This window comes from Micropterus dolomieu, linkage group LG21 (genome assembly GCF_021292245.1).
Source record: "Micropterus dolomieu isolate WLL.071019.BEF.003 ecotype Adirondacks linkage group LG21, ASM2129224v1, whole genome shotgun sequence".
NCBI lineage: Eukaryota > Metazoa > Chordata > Actinopteri > Centrarchiformes > Centrarchidae > Micropterus > Micropterus dolomieu.
The window spans coordinates 1,387,897-1,406,690 of record NC_060170.1 but is presented as its reverse complement, the minus strand read 5'-3'; the positions used below and the strand labels follow the sequence as shown (position 1 = coordinate 1,406,690).

The 18,794-nt window shown below is 40.9% G+C and overlaps 1 protein-coding gene across 6 annotated transcripts in view; it reads left to right on the top strand.

The window, feature by feature from the left end:
* LOC123960120 (whirlin-like) overlaps window positions 1–18,794 on the top strand; it is a 59,807-nt gene that overhangs the window by 21,205 nt on the left and 19,808 nt on the right. For 5 of the 6 annotated variants that reach the window (XM_046034673.1, XM_046034674.1, XM_046034672.1 and 2 more), the window contains exons 4-7: window positions 1,910–2,095; window positions 11,492–11,683; window positions 13,085–13,793; window positions 16,420–16,595. In XM_046034673.1, coding sequence (XP_045890629.1) covers window positions 1,910–2,095; window positions 11,492–11,683; window positions 13,085–13,793; window positions 16,420–16,595 — 1,263 coding nt within the window. Of the gene's footprint in view, window positions 1–1,909; window positions 2,096–11,491; window positions 11,684–13,084; window positions 13,804–16,419; window positions 16,596–18,794 lie in introns of those variants that run through there. The other variant, XM_046034676.1, reaches the window with a different exon arrangement.

Below are 18,794 nucleotides of genomic sequence, written 5' to 3'. Positions count from 1 at the left end.
CTCCTCTTCAGATGCTCCGGTGTTTCCAGGAAAGCTCAGCTTTGCAGACGCAGCAGTTAACAACCTTTTTGGCTGAGTGAAGAGTGAAATTCTGCCACACTTTAGGTTGTGAAGGTGTTACTGCAGTGCTGATGTTGTGTTGTTTTAGTAACTTCACTGTTCACATCACATTAGTCCGTTAAGCCCGATGACATCATGATTGAATCGATTATTAAATTCGTTGGCAACGGATTTAATAATCGATTTTTGTCAACTACGTTGACAGCAATGTACAATCTTCGGATATGTACACATACCTGGCAATAAAGCTGATTCTGATTCTGATGATCACGGTGAGGCGGCGCTGCTGGAGGTTACGGTGGATCTGGGATAACCTCTGTGCCTGGGTGGCAGTCGAATGGGGTCGAATTCAAGGCGTAGATAAAATCAGTATCTGAGGTATCTTTGTGGTCAGAAACCATGCTGGGTAGGGTCATGTGGGCAGATGGTTCTGGTGTGGGCGCCGCCACAAAAGGAATGGCTGTAGAGGAAACGGTGACTTGGAACATTGCGACGTAATTCATTGTTATTGCAAACCATTCTGCCGTTGGTACAGTATGGGCCTTCCCTTGGTTGACTTCCTAAGGAATCGGACCTTGGCCGTTTGTGCAATGTTTTCTGATAGAAGCGTAGGTGGGTATAGTAGTGGCTATGACGCAGCTGGTGGCTGAATGAGGAAGGGTGCCACACAGGTTGCAAGCCAGGGAGGAAGGGGATCAGGGGACTGAGTATACAGTGCCCTCATGTGAGAGATACCAGAATGAATAGCTGTGGATGAGAGGAGGAGACCACTGGGAATGCCTATACACAGAGTCCGTTTTTTTGCTATGCCCATGGGTGCCCCAGTAGGTGCCCTGATTAAACTGCTGGAGGTGGCATGTGGCCTGGTAAGCGAAATGGATGTGATATGTGAAAACCTGTGAGAACTGTGATTTGTCGTTCACAGTCTAACTTTAGCATAATCAAAATAGGGTGTGTTCATAGTGAGTGTACTTCTTCCTTTTGGATTTTTATACATCAGAGTTGCAAGACATGTACCTATCAGCACACCTGTAGCCATTAGCGATGACACAGAGACACTACTTTGGGGATTGGTTCCAGGGACGCTGCAATGTCATGCTTCCCAATTCAAGTACTCCTGACTGCAGTGTGCAGATCGGGGTGGTGCTCAGCATGACATGATGATGAGACACGCATGCACAGAAGAGGGAGCGTTCCCCCCCATTTCCACTACTGTTCTTAGAAAAATGCACAAATGTCTCCTATTTGTAGATTATGAATTTATCTAATTCCAATATTCAACCATAATGTAAATGTAAGGTCTGTACAGGAGGGAAAGAACTTAACTTGTGTTAAAGTCACCTCAGGGCACCACTCTTAAAGAAGAGAGAAACTAATTTAGCCTCATAATATACTTAACTATCAATTTTCACTCTTGTGCAAAATTAAAGAAACCAGCATGTACACAAGCATTTATTTAAAAGATAATCAAAAGCATAACAACACGATGGAACCTAACTAAAATACACTAAACTAAACAAAACAAAGAGATGTGTGTGTATGTGTATGTGTATGTGTGTGTGTGTGTGTGTGTGTGTGTGTGAGTGATGTGTAAGAGTCACTTTATTCTGCCTCCTGACACAGACTACATGCTTTTTACAGCCATTCGCTTTTGTAATAAATGCTGACGCAATGACCTTTAAAAACACTTTAATACACTGTCTGTTGTCTTGACGAACCAGGGGGAGTGACTTTCTACCATGAAGACATTCTACAGGGTTTGTATAGATAACTATCTGTATGTGACTCTTATTGTTTCTCCATTTTTCTTTTCATCTTTCTTCATGCGTCAACCTATCTGTCCACCCAGCCAGCAGTATACAGAGGTGTGGGCCCACCAGGTGCGCAGGTGTCTTTGGAGCAGCAGGCCTACATGCTGCTGACGGAGCCAGAGAGGCAGACCATGGCCTACTACATGCAGGAGTACCAGGAAGGACATATAGGAGTGGAGCCGCTAGCCATGGCTCTGTTTGAGCTCTTCAACACACATGCAAAGGTAACGCAGCCTGCAGCAGCTGCAGGTTAATGGACAGCTGGTCATAGAGGGCTCAAAAATAGAGATATATGCTATATAATAATGTTCAGAAAGTACCTTGTGAAAAAAAGTTGAATATATCTGATTGTAAGAATTATAGTTTGGGACAGCTGTGCAGGTGGATGCCCAGATTAGAGGTGTCTTTGGAAAACATACTGAACCCCAAATTGCTTCTGATGGCTTTTCTGTCAATGTGTGAGTGTATGCGAAAATATCAGATGCTGCAGCACCTTGCAGGGTACCCCCTGCTATTAATGTATGAATGTGTGACTAGAAAGGTGCTATACGAGTACAGTCCATTTTCCCTTCTTTTTTTTCCATAGCCCGATAATCAGACAGAATTTCTATATTCTCATCTCACTAATCCAGAGATGTGGGTGAAAACTCAGATATCTAGAACCAGGATAGGGAAATTTTTACATTAATTGTTTGGTACCATGCCCTATTCCAGTAGGTTGCACACTATCATGCTAACACAATAGATCTGTAGTCCTAGTTGTGTTGCTAAGTTGTGTAACCCAGGCCTCTGTGCCTGAGTTACCATAGTAAGCACATGTGGGTATAGCACCATAACCTGCTACCTGTCTTTAGTGAAATTCCTTAGTGACATTATGCTACCTCAGAAGATCAAAAGATCATTGGTACCCATCTCCTAAGCATCCTGAGTGATATTGGTGAGGTGAGGTGCCTACACAGAGCCCAAAGATACTAAAGTATAGTACCCACCCAGCCACAGCCTGTTCACCAGTCTGATTTCTGGTCAGGGAATGTAGGAGTTTCTGCTGTCGCACCACCAGACTGAAGAGCAGTTCTTTCCCCGAAGCTATCAGACTTTTAAATTCAAATTCATTCTCAGTAATGCTCCATTGAATATAGTATTTCTGGATACCATTTTTATAATTGCTTTTATTTTACTGTATATTGTCTGCTACGTAGCAGAAGGGAGTTACAAACTCAATTTCAATTTACAACCTATTGTAATGTGACAAATAAATCTACCTTGTACCTAAATTAGGCAAGTTCAGATTTTTAACCCTAACCATGACCCTCTTCTAATAAAATATTTTTGGGGTCTAACCAAATTGAGACATTTCACAACGTTAACCAGTAGCCTAGTTTAAAAGTCAAACTAGACGTTGCATACTTGACTCCGGAGCCCTACACATCCAAAAACGACACAAAAGGGGTATTTAGGGTGCTAAAAGATTGACCAACTGTTGATTGACCAACTGGTTTTAGTAAGACTGAGGGTCGGGGTGCGGGTACAGAACAATCAAAGCCAGTCAAAGTAAAGAGTTTATTCACAAAGGACTAGTACAAAATGGTAGTGGGTGAGATGCGAGCAGGGGCAGGCAGTCCTGGGCAGGGGCAATCCGCTCTCCTAGAGATCGTCCAAGCAGGGCAAATGACACCGGACTCGGCAACTTGAAAAAGGAGATAAACAAAAAGCATTAATCTGGGTTCAGGCAGAGACACACTGGAAACAGACTAAACGCTCAGGAAACAAGCTGGCCTGAAGTACTCAAACAAGTTATGGTGAGGAATAATCTGGCGACGAGTCTCAGGGAGCCCCACATCTTAAGACCAGGTGTAGATGAGGATTGGCAACAGGTGTGTAGCCTTGCCGGGCGACCAGCTCCCTGCCAAGGGAAAGACACACCCACAGAACACCACAGGAAAAGAAAACAAAGGAAGCAACTGTCATAGGACCAACTGTGACACCAACAGTCCATATGTATTTACAACTGCAATCTGTAATATATTACAACCCCAATTCCAATGAAATTGGGACATTGTGTAAAACATAAATAAAATCAGAATGCATTGATTTGCAAATCCTTTTCAACCTATATTCAATTTAATACACTACAAAGACAAGATATTTAACGTTCAAACTGATCAATTTTATTGTTTTTTTCCTAATATTCACTCACTTTGAATTTGATGCCTGCAACATGTTCCAAAAAAGCTGGGACAGGGGCAACAAAAGACTGGGAAAGTTGAGGAATGCTCAAAAAACACCTGTTTGGAACATCCACAGGTGAACAGGTTCACAGGTGAGTGTCATGATTGGGTATAAAAGGAGCATCCCCGAAAAGGCATTCACAAGCAAGGATGGGGTGAGGTTCACCACTTTGTGAACAGCTGCGTGAGCAAATAGTCCAACAGTTTAAGAACGTTTCTCAACGTAGAATTGCAAGGAATTTCGGGATTTCATCATCTACGATCCATAATATCATCAGAAGATTCTGGAGAGGATCTGGAGAAATCTCTAAATATAAACGGCAAGGCCAAAAACCAACATTGAATGCCCGTGACCTTTGATCCCTCAGGTGGCACTGCATTAAAAACCAACATCAATGTAATAAAATAAAGGATATTACCACATGGGCTCAGGAACACTTCAGAAAACCATTGTCAGTTAACACAGTTTGCCGCTACATCAACAAGTGCAAGTTATAACTACTCTCTCTCGCTAAGTGTGCTGTGGTCTGACGAGTCCACATTTCAAATTGTTTTATGGACGTCGTGTCCTCTGGGCCAAAGAGGAAGAGGACCATCCGGATTTTTATCAGCGCAAAGTTCAAAAGCCAGCATCTGTGACGGTATGGGGGTGTGTTAGTGCCCATGGCATGGGTAACTTGCACATCTGTGAAGGCACCATTAATGCTGAAAGGTACAGGTTTTGGAGCAACATATGGTGCCATCCAAGCAGTCTTTTTCAGGGACGTCCCTGTTTATTTCAGCAAGACAATGACAAGCCACATTCTGCATGTGTTACAACAGCGTGGCTTCGTAGTAAAAGAGTGCGGGTACTAGACTGGCCTGCCAGATCTGTCTCCTATTGAAAATGTGTGGCGCATTATGAAACAGAGACCCCGGACTGTTGAGCAACTGAAGTTGTACATCAAGCAAGAATGGGAAAGAATTCCACCTACAAAGCTTAAAAAATTAGTGTCCTCGGTTCCCAAACAATTAGAGGAAAGTAGATGTAACACAGTGGTAAACATGCCCCTGTCCCAGCTTTTTTGGAACGTGTTGTAGGCATCAAGCAATTCAAAGTGAGTGAATATTTGCAAAAAACAAGAAAGTCTCAGTTTGAATATTAAATATCTTTGATGTATTCAATTGAACATAGGTTGAAAAGGATTTGCAAATCATTGTATTCTGTTTGTATTTACGTATTGCACAACGTCCCAACTTCATTGGAATTGGGGTTGTACCTCGCAGGACTTTCGGATAATTTATCACTGTTGATGAACCACAAATAATATTTTAGCGTTTTTAAATAGCCGGCTACTTGAAATAGAGGAACCGCGACGTGCATGCAGTTGTCGGAAGCAGTAATGCATGTAAAACTCTGCACAAGACCGGTGAATGGCAGGAGAGAGAGAGAGAGCCTCAGCTTAGCTGGAAATATACAGTGTAAGTTGAATGAAAAGAGACTGCTCGCAATCGCCGCGCACAAAAAAAAACGATACGACTATAGGCAGGACTTGACGATTCTGATTCGACCATGTAAATTGTTACAACCCAGCTCGTTAGGGTAAGGCAGTAACAAGGTATTTGGGATTGAAATGAAGGTGGTAAAGGACAACTGAATTTAGGTTAAAGTCAAATGTTTAATTAAATGATTTGTCTCAAGAAAAAACAACAAAAGGAGGCTATATAGGTACTGTCAAAAAAAAGGAAACAAAAGGAGGTATTGTCCAAAGACAGCTCTCTACTCAAAAAACACTGAAGAACAAAAGGAGGTCTGCACCTATATGCTTTACAAGAATGCAAAGTAACCAAACAGACAATACTCAAACCAAAGGAGTGCCACTCACACTATGTGATTTACAAGGGTTCTAACTGACGGAAGCCACTTAAGCAGGCAACCGACAGAAACAGGTAAATGCCAACACTCAAGAAATTCACTATTAACGAGGGGTGCACCAACCAACAACAAGGTGAACTGATCACTGGCTCACAGTCACCTTGAACTGCAGAGACACAAACTATTTGTAGGCCAGCTGGTGTTGATTGGCGAGTCCTGGTTGGCAGGTTCAGTCGGATCTTCGGCCACACCAATCACAGACGCCAGCAAACAGCAACCAGGAAGTGGGCGGTCCCAGGTCCAGAGGAACCAATCCTCAACAGGGACTCACAGCTGGGATTTGCATACCATTCAGAGAACTCCAGAACACAACTATTACTCTAAGGCAGCCAGCGGCGGCCGTAACAAAATCCTTAGTCGGGGACAGCCCTAATAAAGAGATAAAGTTTTGTTTGTTTGGGTTTTTTTTATGGGCCATGGTACTATCTTAACAGATAAGTGTTCAGTCTGCCACAGAAGATGTGTAGTCATTCACAGCACAATAGGCAACCACACCTTCATTGTTAGTTCATTGTTCGGCTGTTCCTCACCTAGTTGTATTCCTCCTACGCCTACATATTGAATTTATGATCATTAGCACCTGTTTGGTATAATTGTTTAATCAAACAATTATAATATATATCTACAAAATCCCTGACTTTGTGCAAGTGTACCTAGAGGAATTGATACTGTTTGAAGGCAAAGGGTGGTCACACCAAATATTATTTGATTTAATTTAGATTTTTCTTTTGTTCACTCTTTTTGCATTTTGTTAATTGATTAATATAATCAATTTACATGTCATTTTTGTAAGCATTATTACTGTATATACAAAAATATAATAATAAAATAAGTGATACTTATCTCACCGCACAATTTACTAACACCAATGGTCCACTAACATCACAAAACCATCACACAAATAGACTAAATCATTTATAAACCAACAGCAGACACAGCACAGTCAAGCAGAGAAATGCATGTTAGAAAAGTAAATACAGTATACTAGTAGTTTTAAAGTAAGTGACCTCAAGAATTCAGAATGCACATATTTTTGCAGATAATTTATTCATTTCTGATAATGGCATATTTAAAACTGGCAGCGCATGTAGAAGCAGCAGCTGGTAGCTCCTTCAAACTTTGCTACACTTTTGTTTTAATATCTGTTTCTTTCTGGCTTTATTGCTGAAACATGTTATCTCCAACATAAATACAGTCACTGGAAAATAAAGACGTGGTTTTTGGAATAATGAGCAGACCACCGGTGATTGCTCAGAGGACAGGAAAGAGAGCCAGGATAGGAGCCATGTTGACACCAGCTTGGACTTTCTCCTCCTAAAGGTCCGGTCTAGACAAAATGGGACTCATGTCGACCAAGCAACGGAATTCAGAGACATTTGAGCCCACATCCTTACAGAAACCTGCCCCATCAACATCCTGGATCAAGCACTCGGCAGGTGGTCCGTGTTCCGAACTGTCAGCGCAAGACTCCGACAAGATGAGAGGAGGTGGACTTTGGGAAACACAGTCAAGATGGACTCTGTTTCCCAAATGTCAGACTATTTATTGTGAAGATGAAACTTTCATATTATCATCTGGTTGCTGCTGTTTACATTCACCCCAGATGCAAATTCAAAAAGTTAAATTTTGTTTCGTTATGCAGCTTGTGCTGTATAATGACAAATAATCAATCTTATTAAAGTGCGTAAAAATTGTAAATCTAACCTTTAAAGACTTGTAAGTGCACATGTGTGGTGTAGCGTGTGGTAGATGAAGGAGAGAGAAAGACCACCAGACTCACCGGTGTTGTGCCAATCTGTGCGTGTGTAACCTCCCCAACACACACACACACAGATTCAACTATCAGTCGACTATAGGCAATCCTTGGTGGCGGTGGCACACAAACAGATCTGCCTTCTCACCTCAACTCACCCGGTACCTCTTCACCACCTGCACATATGGACTGTGTAAATTAACAAAGTCTGGAAATGAAGGCAGTGAAAGCTCTCGCATAGTCGCTATACACTCCATTCTCATCATCAGTTCTCATCATAGTGCAGGCCTGGCATAACAAACACTGAGATAAAAAGCTCTTTCTTTACCTGCCAAAATTCCATCTTCACTGATAGTCCAGGGTTCAGGTTTGGGGATACCTCTGACTGAAAAATCTATGCTATGCACTATGGGACTGCAGAGGACAGCGTGAATGGAAGGATTAGACAGTGTCCATAAAATGGGAATTCGGGAAGCGTGTGTTTAATATGATGAACAATATGTATATGTAAATATAAATTGTCTGTATTTGTATAGCACCTTTCTAGTCTTTGCAACCACTCAAAGCACTTTTTACACTACAAACAGAAACTAACATTCACACACATTCATACACCAATGGAACAGCCATCGGGGGCAATTTGGGGTTCAGTATCTTGCCCAGGGACACCTCGACAGCCCCCAATATATGTCTACCTTTCCAAATTTGCTGCATTTTCTTTTGTTTGTGAACCGACTGCATCAAAAAAAGTGCACCTTGATTTCTGTGTCAGAGAATCTTTTTTTACTCTCTTTATTCCGTCTTCCTCTCAGTTGTTGTTGCTGTCATTCACGGTAAGCAGGCTCAATCACATTCATCAGTATTGATGAGGTGCTTTGCATCAACCATTTAAGGCTGAATTTGGGCATGTAGAGGGCTGGATATGAGGTTGATCCGTGTGCGTAAATTTCCAGGTGGAGTGTGATTTATAAAGGGCAAGTTACCTGAGTTGTGCTTATGCAGGGTTTGATAAATCAGATTTTTTTAGGCTTAAGCCATTTACGGTTTTTGTGTGGACGTGCACCTTTAGTATGGATTCTACACACTGTTTTAGAAATGAAGCCCCTGGATTTAACATTTTTCAGTTACCTAACTAGGTAAAACTCCCAAATTCCAGAGTGAAAACAAATGTCTTAAAGACTTGATGTCAAAATGTATCTCTACGACGAATCCTCAATTTGAACAGTTAGATCAAATATGACATTATATAGTGGTAATGAAATGCAACAAAGTCAAGTTTATTAAACAAGCTAGACAGCTTCTTAACCGACAGTGTCTCCATTAGCTTGTTGTGTGATGCATTGGACTTTAATGAGCCACAGGAAGTGATGCAGCCAGATAAAACATTGCAACACATTCTCACTTCCAACTTGTCACATATGTACACTTGATCAAGACCCCTTGCGTTGCTTTTTAACACCCTGGGTACCCTTATACTTACCCCAAACACCTTCTTACTCTGACTTTGCTGTTAAATATCCTACACCTACCTTTAGCGTTCATCAATGACACTACAGAGCTTCCCCTAGTGTGTTAAACTATGATGCTAAGGGGCTCCCCCGTGCGTTACAAACTGACCCCAACGTGTTTTGACCATGCCTCTATATGTGACAATTTAGGAGTGAGAAGGTTTTGGACATTTAATTAACGTCAAGGTTAGGAAATGGTATGATCCATTTTAGGGGTGTCTGAAATGGTATATCAAGATTATTGAATATAAGGCATGAATATGGGAAGTATATTGTAGTATTTATAATTACAGGTTAGAAAAACCTCCCAGAACTGTTCTCTGTCCTCTTTTCGAACCATGGCTTTTCCTAGAGCAGGTTTACTCTCTCTTCAAATGGGGGAATCCAAATTAGTACCTGGGTCATCCTGTTTTGTATACGTGTGTACCCCTCCACCTCTGTCACTACTCAGAAGTGATGAGTCTTCCTGCAGATCGGTCATAAGGGGTGGAGCTCCAGTGCCCCCTTTCCTCTGGTGCACAAGCGTATGCATTTCCTTTGTTTTGCACGTACGCAACCTTCAGGAGTCTTTCCTTATAAATGAGACCCCTGGGGTCTCAAGCTGTACGTAGAAAAGACTTCTAAAGATTGTGTACATACTAAACACAGGAAGTGCGTATGCATAAAATATTCAGATTTATAAAACAGTGCCCACGCACGACCTACGCCAATTTCCCTTTATAAATCCCAGTCAACTTGAAATGTGGCGGATGTGAGCGAACTCCTTGTCCGACCCTTTAAACGCCCATAGTTGCATATAAATGGTCAGTGAAACGCCCCTCATTAATATATATATATGACGAAAAGGACAAATTCTACAAAATCTACAAAAAGAAATTTAACTCAGTGTGACACTGACGTTCGTTTTGGTGAAGCTGAAGCTTGTTGTTTGGTGGGTAAAACGCAGACATATACACAACGTTTGTGCACCAGAAGAAAAGGGGCTCCGGAGCTCCACCCCTTTATAACCAATCTGCAGGAAGGGGCACACAAGACTGAATGACCAAGGTACTAATTTGAATACCCTAGTTTGAAAAGAGGGTAAACCAAATGCATTCTACTTGTGTTTACACATTTATTTAGGCTACACAAACACTCCACTCACTTAATGAGGCTGCTGATAAGTTAAAAGAAAAATGACTTGTTTTATGTGACATAAGCTAAGATTTACTTAATAAAATTGTGTTGTATATTCCATAATGTGTTTTTACAAGCAGCGCATCACATCCACACGCTGACACAGCGTTTGGCTCGAAAAGACAATGAACATCTGACAACTATTTGGGCGGCAGTAGCTTAGACCGTAAGGATTAGGCTGGGATCGCTGGTTCGAGTCCAGCTCGGACCAGAGTTGCAGAGTGTGGACTGGTAGCTGGAGAGGTGTCAGTTCACCTCCTGTGGACTCAGTGGCAGCCCCCTCGCTCTGACATCTCTCCGTGTGTTTGACATTAACAACAGAGTGAAAAAACATTGAATTTCCCCTTGAGAGATTAATAAAGTTTGTCTACTTCTTCTAACAATATATGAAATTATGCACTTGTATTTGCTCGACTGATGCATCGAAAACAGCATCAATTTAAATGTAATTTGTCCTCCTGTTCACTTTATTTATGAGAATAAATTGCACTGCATGCGCTGCATTAGTTAATATGATTCCTGATTAAACTGTACAACATATTTTAGGTGTTCTTTTTCTTCTTTAGGTGTTTGTGTTTATTATCCTAAATCATGATTCTTTTTGTGCACTGTATATGATCTTATGTTGTCTTTATGTTTTATTGTGCACTACAGGGAAAATCAACCAGTGGGTGTTTGTTTATTCAGAAAGGCTTTAAGCCTATAATACTCAGAGGTGATATTTCGATTTATTTTACAAAGTAATAGGCCTCTTCATTTCAAACCGTTTCATCCTTCTGCCATGTGAGTCGCTGTTTCTCATTTCTCCAGTTTATGTGCGTACACACGGCTCAGAGTTTGCGTGGAGGACCGCACATTCTCCCGTCAAGTTTGTTTTTATAGATCATAAACTTTGGTTGTGAAGGGATGTACGCACGTTTCCAGCCCTGTTTTGAATGTACGCACCGTTTATAGATGAGGCCCCTGAACTGTAGTCTTTGAAATATATAATCTATATATTATTTCAGTTTTGTTTTCGTCTCGTCTTCTCTCCTCTCAAGGTGTCCATGTTGTCTGAAGTGAGGAGTCTGGTGGCTCCCGAGGATCTGGACTTGTATGACAGGCTGGTGTTGCACCATGAGAGGGAGGCCCACCAGGCTTGGCATGGAAGCCTCGGAGTGCTGCATCCACAGGGCCACTGCAACCACGAAGCACCTGTGATCCATGATACAGGACACACTGTCCCTGCTATGGTAGATCCTTTATCTACTATACCTGAAAATGTGACAATCATGTAATATTGTGTGCGGTAATTCTATTTTCTTGTTGACTTGTTAGCCACTTTAATGTGATCTTAAACTTGTAAAAGTTATTTTTTACTACTGACTACCTTGTTGCCAGCTTATTTTAGAAGGGTGATAACCAAAAATGTTGATTTAAAATTATTTACTACAAGCTTATTGTAATTTACTGGCACAAACTGCTGCTCGTTCATTTCTATCAACAACAGACAACAACAACTTTTGAACAGATGTGAGGGATAAAACCATTCTGTTAAAGCAGTCTGTTAATTTAAAACAAAGCTGTTAAAGATCTTTCTCAATGTGTATTCTTGTCTTTACTGGTGTTTGTTTTACTTTATCAGTCACTACTGTTCCAATTCAAAGTCCACATTTAGTCCAAATGCCTGGAAGTTGTCTTGTTTTGTCCATTTTATTAAGGTTACTTTGGGAGCAGACTTGTGAGTTTGGGGAAGACCAATATGCATCCACCAATTATATATTGTAATTTCCCTCCATCAAGTGTTACAGTGGCCCTACCTAAAGTCTTGATTTTTTTTAGGCGAGATATTAATTGCAAAGATATGAATATTTTGTCAAGATATCAAACTGCTGTCCACTTAAGGATGTCACAATACCAGATACCAGTAAAATTCCATGATTCTCAATACCAAATTTAATACTACTTAAAAAACAAAAACAAAACATACACCCCTTTAATTGATTATGAGGTATATCTTAATCACTGTAAAAAAAAATAAAATAAATAACACACAAAAACCCCCAGCAGAGGCTACACACACACAACCTTACTGAGAGTGCAAGTGGTAATTTACTGACGTGGTTTCAGATCATTAGTCTAGAAATATGTATTTATAACGCTAACGACATTACTACAGATGACAGATTGAACAATAAGGACAGCTACCTAATACTACCAGCTATGGTTACATGACGTTAGCCTAAACACGGTAGTCTGTAGCGTTTAGCTATTGCAAATGTCATTTGTTACATAGTTGGCCAGGCGACACAGCAACGCCACAAAAATAATAATAATAACACAAAGCACTTCCATACGCGACTCTTAATGATTTTCGTTTTCAATGAGTTGAGGCAGAGCTGTCGCTATAGCTGTGCTTGTCGCCCTCTTCTGCATGTTGGATGCCCGTTACTTTCGGTACCTAGAAAAATGACTACTGACATGTTTTCAGAATTCTGGTATTGACTTGGTACTGACATATCGGTTCTCGTGACATCCCTAATCCACTTAAACATTTTACTTAGTCTTCAGTTTTGTTACTATTAAGCTCAGAGAGAGGACCTTCACCCTCCATATGGGATTAATCTATACTTTTGCCTCCTTTTCATTGACAGGATGAAATGCAAGCTTTAGGTGAATCTCCTCCACCCTTCAGGGCTGCTCCTCTGCTGGCTCAGAGCAAACCATCTAGGGAGAAGGAGCTCAGCCGGAAGCCTTCAGCCCGGCTGGTGCAGGCTGGCTCCAATATGCTCTTCACTGGCCCCACACAGCTGCTCCAGGACTGCCTCCACAAGTCGCTGAAATCCCTGCCCACTACCCATCAGCCCTCACCATCTGCCCAACACACTTGCACCAGTGCCATCCACCACACTTCCCTCAATGCACTGAATCACACCTGCCAGAGTTACCTCCAGCTCTCTGACTCTGAACACCACAACCACTTAGCTCATTGCTTCCACCACCATGCTTTCAACCACAGTCGGCCCAGTTCAGGACACCATACCTGCCCAGGCTTCCTGGCCCATCGGGACACCTCCAGCTTTGCTAAGCCAGAAGCACCTGTCAAGCTCTCTTCCAGATCCAGCTCCTATGAGAAATCCTCCATCTTGTCGAAGTCTGTGCCCTCTTCCAAAGCGGCATCTCCCTTGCCATCCCCTCATCCATCACCCCGTCCCTCACCATGTCCCTCGCCCTGCCCCTCTCTCATCACACCTGCTGCTCCACCCTGTAGTCCTAACCGGCCTTGCTCACCTGCTCTGATACAGAAAGTCATCATAACAGATATGAACCGACTGTCTGCAGACTCCAGACCACAGCAAAGAGGTACAAGTCTGTGAGTGTGTCTGTGTGCGGCTTTGGGGTGTGTGTTGTATACCTGTGCAGAAATACATCTCTTGTATGCCTTGTCATACAAGATAAACATATTAGGCAATATGTTATTATTATAATTTTTATTATAGCATAATCACTAATACCCAACAACATTGCCTTTGTGATTGTATAAAGCAACATATCTAAGTGTCATTTGGCAGCTGAGTTGTTGATTTCCTGCTAGTGTAAATTCTCAAATAAAAGCACATATTCAAAGCCTTAAATATTAAGAATATTTTTGCACTCTAATGAAAGCCCCTACAGTCTGAAAAAACAAGAGACATTACTTACTATACTACATGACTCACATGATGAATTCTGCATAATAGTGATGTGTTGGTCGCAAACAAGACTCTTATTGGTGAATGTTTGTTTTACAACGAGGATAGTTATTCTTGACAAATCCCATTTTGTAACTGTCAGTATGAAATTTCAAGGTATTGCAGATGAAGAATCTTGCATTTTTATTTCTTGGAACAAATAGGAATGTTATTTAGGCAGTAACCATCAAAAGTGGTCCTAAATGAAGAGCCTTTTTGAAAGCCGAAAGATAATATAATATGTTCTGATAATAATATTTGCATACACACAGGCTTTGCTATCTATCCAGCTCAAGGTAAAAAATGATAACACTATCTTTTCCCCAACTTCTCACAGCAAACACACTTACTTTCATGTGACAGTACTTTTATCATTAAAATTCTACTCTAACACAGTAATATTAACCTATTAGCTGGTAAGTCACAACTTATTCCCAACAAAATTAAATAGAGGTGAAACAAAAAAAAAAATGCAATATATATATTTTACAATACTTTATAAAAGAATTGCTACAACTTGCTAGTCACCATTATTAGCTTAAGTCTACAGCATTTTACACTGCATAAATTAGCCTAGCGGCGAGCAGACTTTTCCCCTACTCATAGCTTTACAATTTACATATAGGTCTATCTAAAAACTAAAATGTAGACACCGAGAGGCTGAGTAGGGAAAATCTGTCTGCCAGACGCACTGATTGTCTAATAATTCCAGGATTCCGATGGGTGCGTTTTGATGGTTTATTTACAGGTAAGTTAGACTATACAGGTGATCAGTTCCATACAGCAAAGATATCCATAAAATACTAGAAAAACTGTGAACTGCGGTCAGAAAAAATGAGGCTTTCCCCCATCATCCCCTCTCTCCTCCTCTCTCTAACGTGAACAGGTGATATCCTAATTTACTATCAGCACCCACACCATGTGATTAAAGCGTGTGAGCAACCAAAAGAAGGGAGTGTTCAAGAACCCATACCTGGCTCCTACATTACATATTATTTATGCTTATACTAAACCATGTCCCCACTTAATTCCTATCTGATCCAATACCAAGTAATACCCAGGCTGGTATTGCCGATACCGATACCAATACTTTTTACATATTTTATTTCTAGTTTAATGTGACCTCCCCCCTCCCGTTTCTGTATTTATGAGAGAAATAAGGAGTAGGCTGTAGCCTTACCACTTCAAAATAATAGCTGCATAATGACAATTAAACTACTGTCATATTCTTTAATTATAATAAAAATATCCTGCTCAGAACTGCCGCTTCATAACATCATCATCATATTATTATCACAGACTTAATCTCAGATATTTAGCGAAGTTTGCGGTATTGCCAAAGTATTTCACAGCAGCATTATTACCTTCATAGCTAAAATACAGCCAGACGTGACTGTTTTTACAGTCAGCCAGAGTCAGTATTCAATTGCGGGAAATGTAAAGAGCTGCAGCAGCTCACTTCAAAGAAGCTCCATCACAGAGCCTTAGGCAAGCATGACTTTGACAGGCGGAAGGAAAAGTAGTTCCTATCAACCAAATATAATTAGACCATCCTGGTGACAGTAAGATACTTATGATAAAGCACACACTCACTCCAAATGAGTTTAGATATCGATCCTTTTATATGAGTATTGCTCCTAGAGCAGGAATCAGAAATATCGATACTTTAGGATCGATCCGCACATCACTAGTCACCTGCTCTGCTCCACTACACACAGACAAATGAACGCACACAGCCATGCTATCCTTCTCCTGGAGTCTTACGATGCTGTTTAAAGTTAAAAATATTTATTTTCTATTTCCTGTTTCATGGGCTATTTTGGATAATACATAATTATTAAAAAAAAAAGCATTAAATTTTAAAAGTTAACAATAAATGCATGATTCCAAATTGTGTTGATAATCATGATTTCAGTTATGACCAAAATAATTGTGATTATGATTTTTTCCATAATCGAGCAGCCCTATACTGTATATTAGAATGTATTGTGGAAATGAACAGAGTACTGAAATTAAGTACTGAGTGTGCATCAACCAAAATAAAAGCTGAAAACAGTATATATTATCATACTAAAATGTGATCAAATATACCTTTAGATGGTAACGAGATATAAAGTCTTTCTCCAAAAGAAGCCTATATAGATTAAAGGTTCTCTCTGCAGCTGAGGTAAACAAATGCCATTATCTGAGAACAGACAATAGCCCTCTTGCTGTATGTATTGCCTGTTTGCATACTCACATTATAATGGCCCATCCAGGGGCCACCCTGTCCCAACTGTCAGACAGCGGCCAGACTCTGAGTGAGGACAGCGGGGTGGATATAGCCGAGGCAGGAGGCCTCAGTAAAGACGGCAGCCCTCGACCCAGCAGGAACCGGCAGGGCCATTTGGAACAGCAAGGGGCCCATACACCTCTTCCAGGGGCCACCAGACAAGTGAGGGCTTTGTTTTTCATAAATAACCACATCAGTTAGTTATTAGATTCACCATGTTGCTTGTAGTTTATTCTAAATAAGTTCAGATTGTCTTGTCCCACAGTGACTTACTGTGTGGATAATGATCTCATCATGCGTCGGTTGTGTGCGTGTGCGCGCGTGTGTGTGTTTGTCTTAGACCACAAAATCTGCTGGAAACCTCACATAAACCTTGTCAAAGCATATCTGCAAAAGACCATAAGAATACTGAATAAATGAAGACATAATCTGGACAATAAATCCCTGCATGCTCTGTATAATACTCATTACCTATCTGAGTTACTTGTGGAAATATGGGAGAGCATCTACAAAAGCAATCTACAGCTGTTAAGCACAATGCAAAACAGAGATATCAAAATCATCAATAACGTTGAAATCCGTATATGGTTCGTTATTTGATTATTCCGTTTCAAAACCTAATTGGGAAAAAAAAGAAGCTGTTTTTTTAGTTTTTTTCTGTTTTAAACCCAAAACGGAAAAACAAAGCAGCTACGTTTTGTTCTATTTATGACCAATGTTGTATCACTACTGGTTTTCAATCTAACTGGCTGCTGTACATGTAAATGCTCTGTATTTGTATAGCTCCTTTCTAGTCTTTTCGACCACTCAAAGCGCTTTTACACTACCTGTCGTTTGCAACAGGTGTTGTCGTCCTACGTCCCCAGACTGGTCACAATTACAAATCATAGCCTATAGGCTATTTCTTTTCAAGTTGCATCGCATCTCATAGTGACTGCGGCGAATATGATTATAGAAGTGAGCCCTATATTATAGCCACATACAAAAAAAGAAATTAAATGTAGACTACTTGCATCAAGCTGGGTTTGAACTCACTAGAGCAAAAACAATTCCTTATTGTGGTGCATTGCTTTGCCTGCAAGACACTCAAAACACTCAGGATTCTCCTATTTCCAGTCAACTGTTGATTCAGTACATCAGCATCCAGGTAGCATTTTGTTTCGGGCTGATCTGAAGCAGCTGGTTACCTGGGGGATCTAAGAAAATACCCAAATAGCCATGGGGAGCTTGGCTCCTACATACAGGTGAAACTCGAAAAAAATTAGCATATCGTGCAAAAGTTCATTTATTTCAGTAATTCAACTTAAAAGGTGAAACTAATATATTATATAGACTCATTACATGTAAAGTGAGATATTTAAAGCCTTTATTTGATATAATTTTGATGATTATTGCATACAACTTATGAAAATCCCAAATTCAAAATCTCAGAAAATTTGAATATTGTGAGGTTCAGTATTGTAGGCTCAAAGTGTCACACTCTAATCAGCTAATTAATCCAAAACACCTGCAAAGGGTTCCTGAGGCTTTAATTGGTCTCTCAGTGTGGTTCAGTGGAATTCACAATCATGGGGAAGACTGCTGACCTGACAGTTGTGCAGAAAACCATCATTGCCACCCTCCACAAGGAGGAAAGCCTCAAAAGGTAATTGCAAAAGAAGTTGGATGTTCTCAAAGTGCACAAGTATCAAGGCACATTAATAGAAAGTTAAGTGGAAGGGAGAGGTGTGGGAGAAAAAGGTGCACAAGCAGCAGGGATGACTGTAGCCTGGAGAGGACTGTCAGGAAAAGGCCATTCAAATGTGTGGGGGAGCTTCACAAGGAGAGGACTGAGGCTGGAGTTACTGCATCAAGAGCCACCACACACAGACGGATCCTGGACATGGGCTTCAAATGTCGTATTCCTCTTGTCAAGCCGCTCCTGAACAACAAACAACGTCAGAAGCGTCTTACCTGGGCTAAAGAAAAAAAAGAACTGGTCTCTCAGTGGTCCAAAGTCTTTTCTGATGAGAGCAAATTTTGCATCTCATTTGGAAACCAAGGTCCCAGAGTCTGCAGGAAGAATGGAGAGGCACACAATCCAAGATGCTTGAAGTCCAGTGTGAAGTTTCCACAGTCTGTGTTTGTTTGGGGAGCCAAGTCATCTGCTGGTGTTGGTCCACTGTGCTTTATTAAATTCAGAGTCAGCGCAGCCGTCTACCAGGACATTTTAGAGCACTTTATGCTTCCTTCAGCAGACGAGCTTTATGGAGATGCTGACTTAATTTTCCAGCAGGACTTGGCACCTGCCCGCACTGCCAAAAGTACCAAAACCTGGTTCAATGACCATGGGATTACTGTGCTTGATTGGCCAGCAAACTC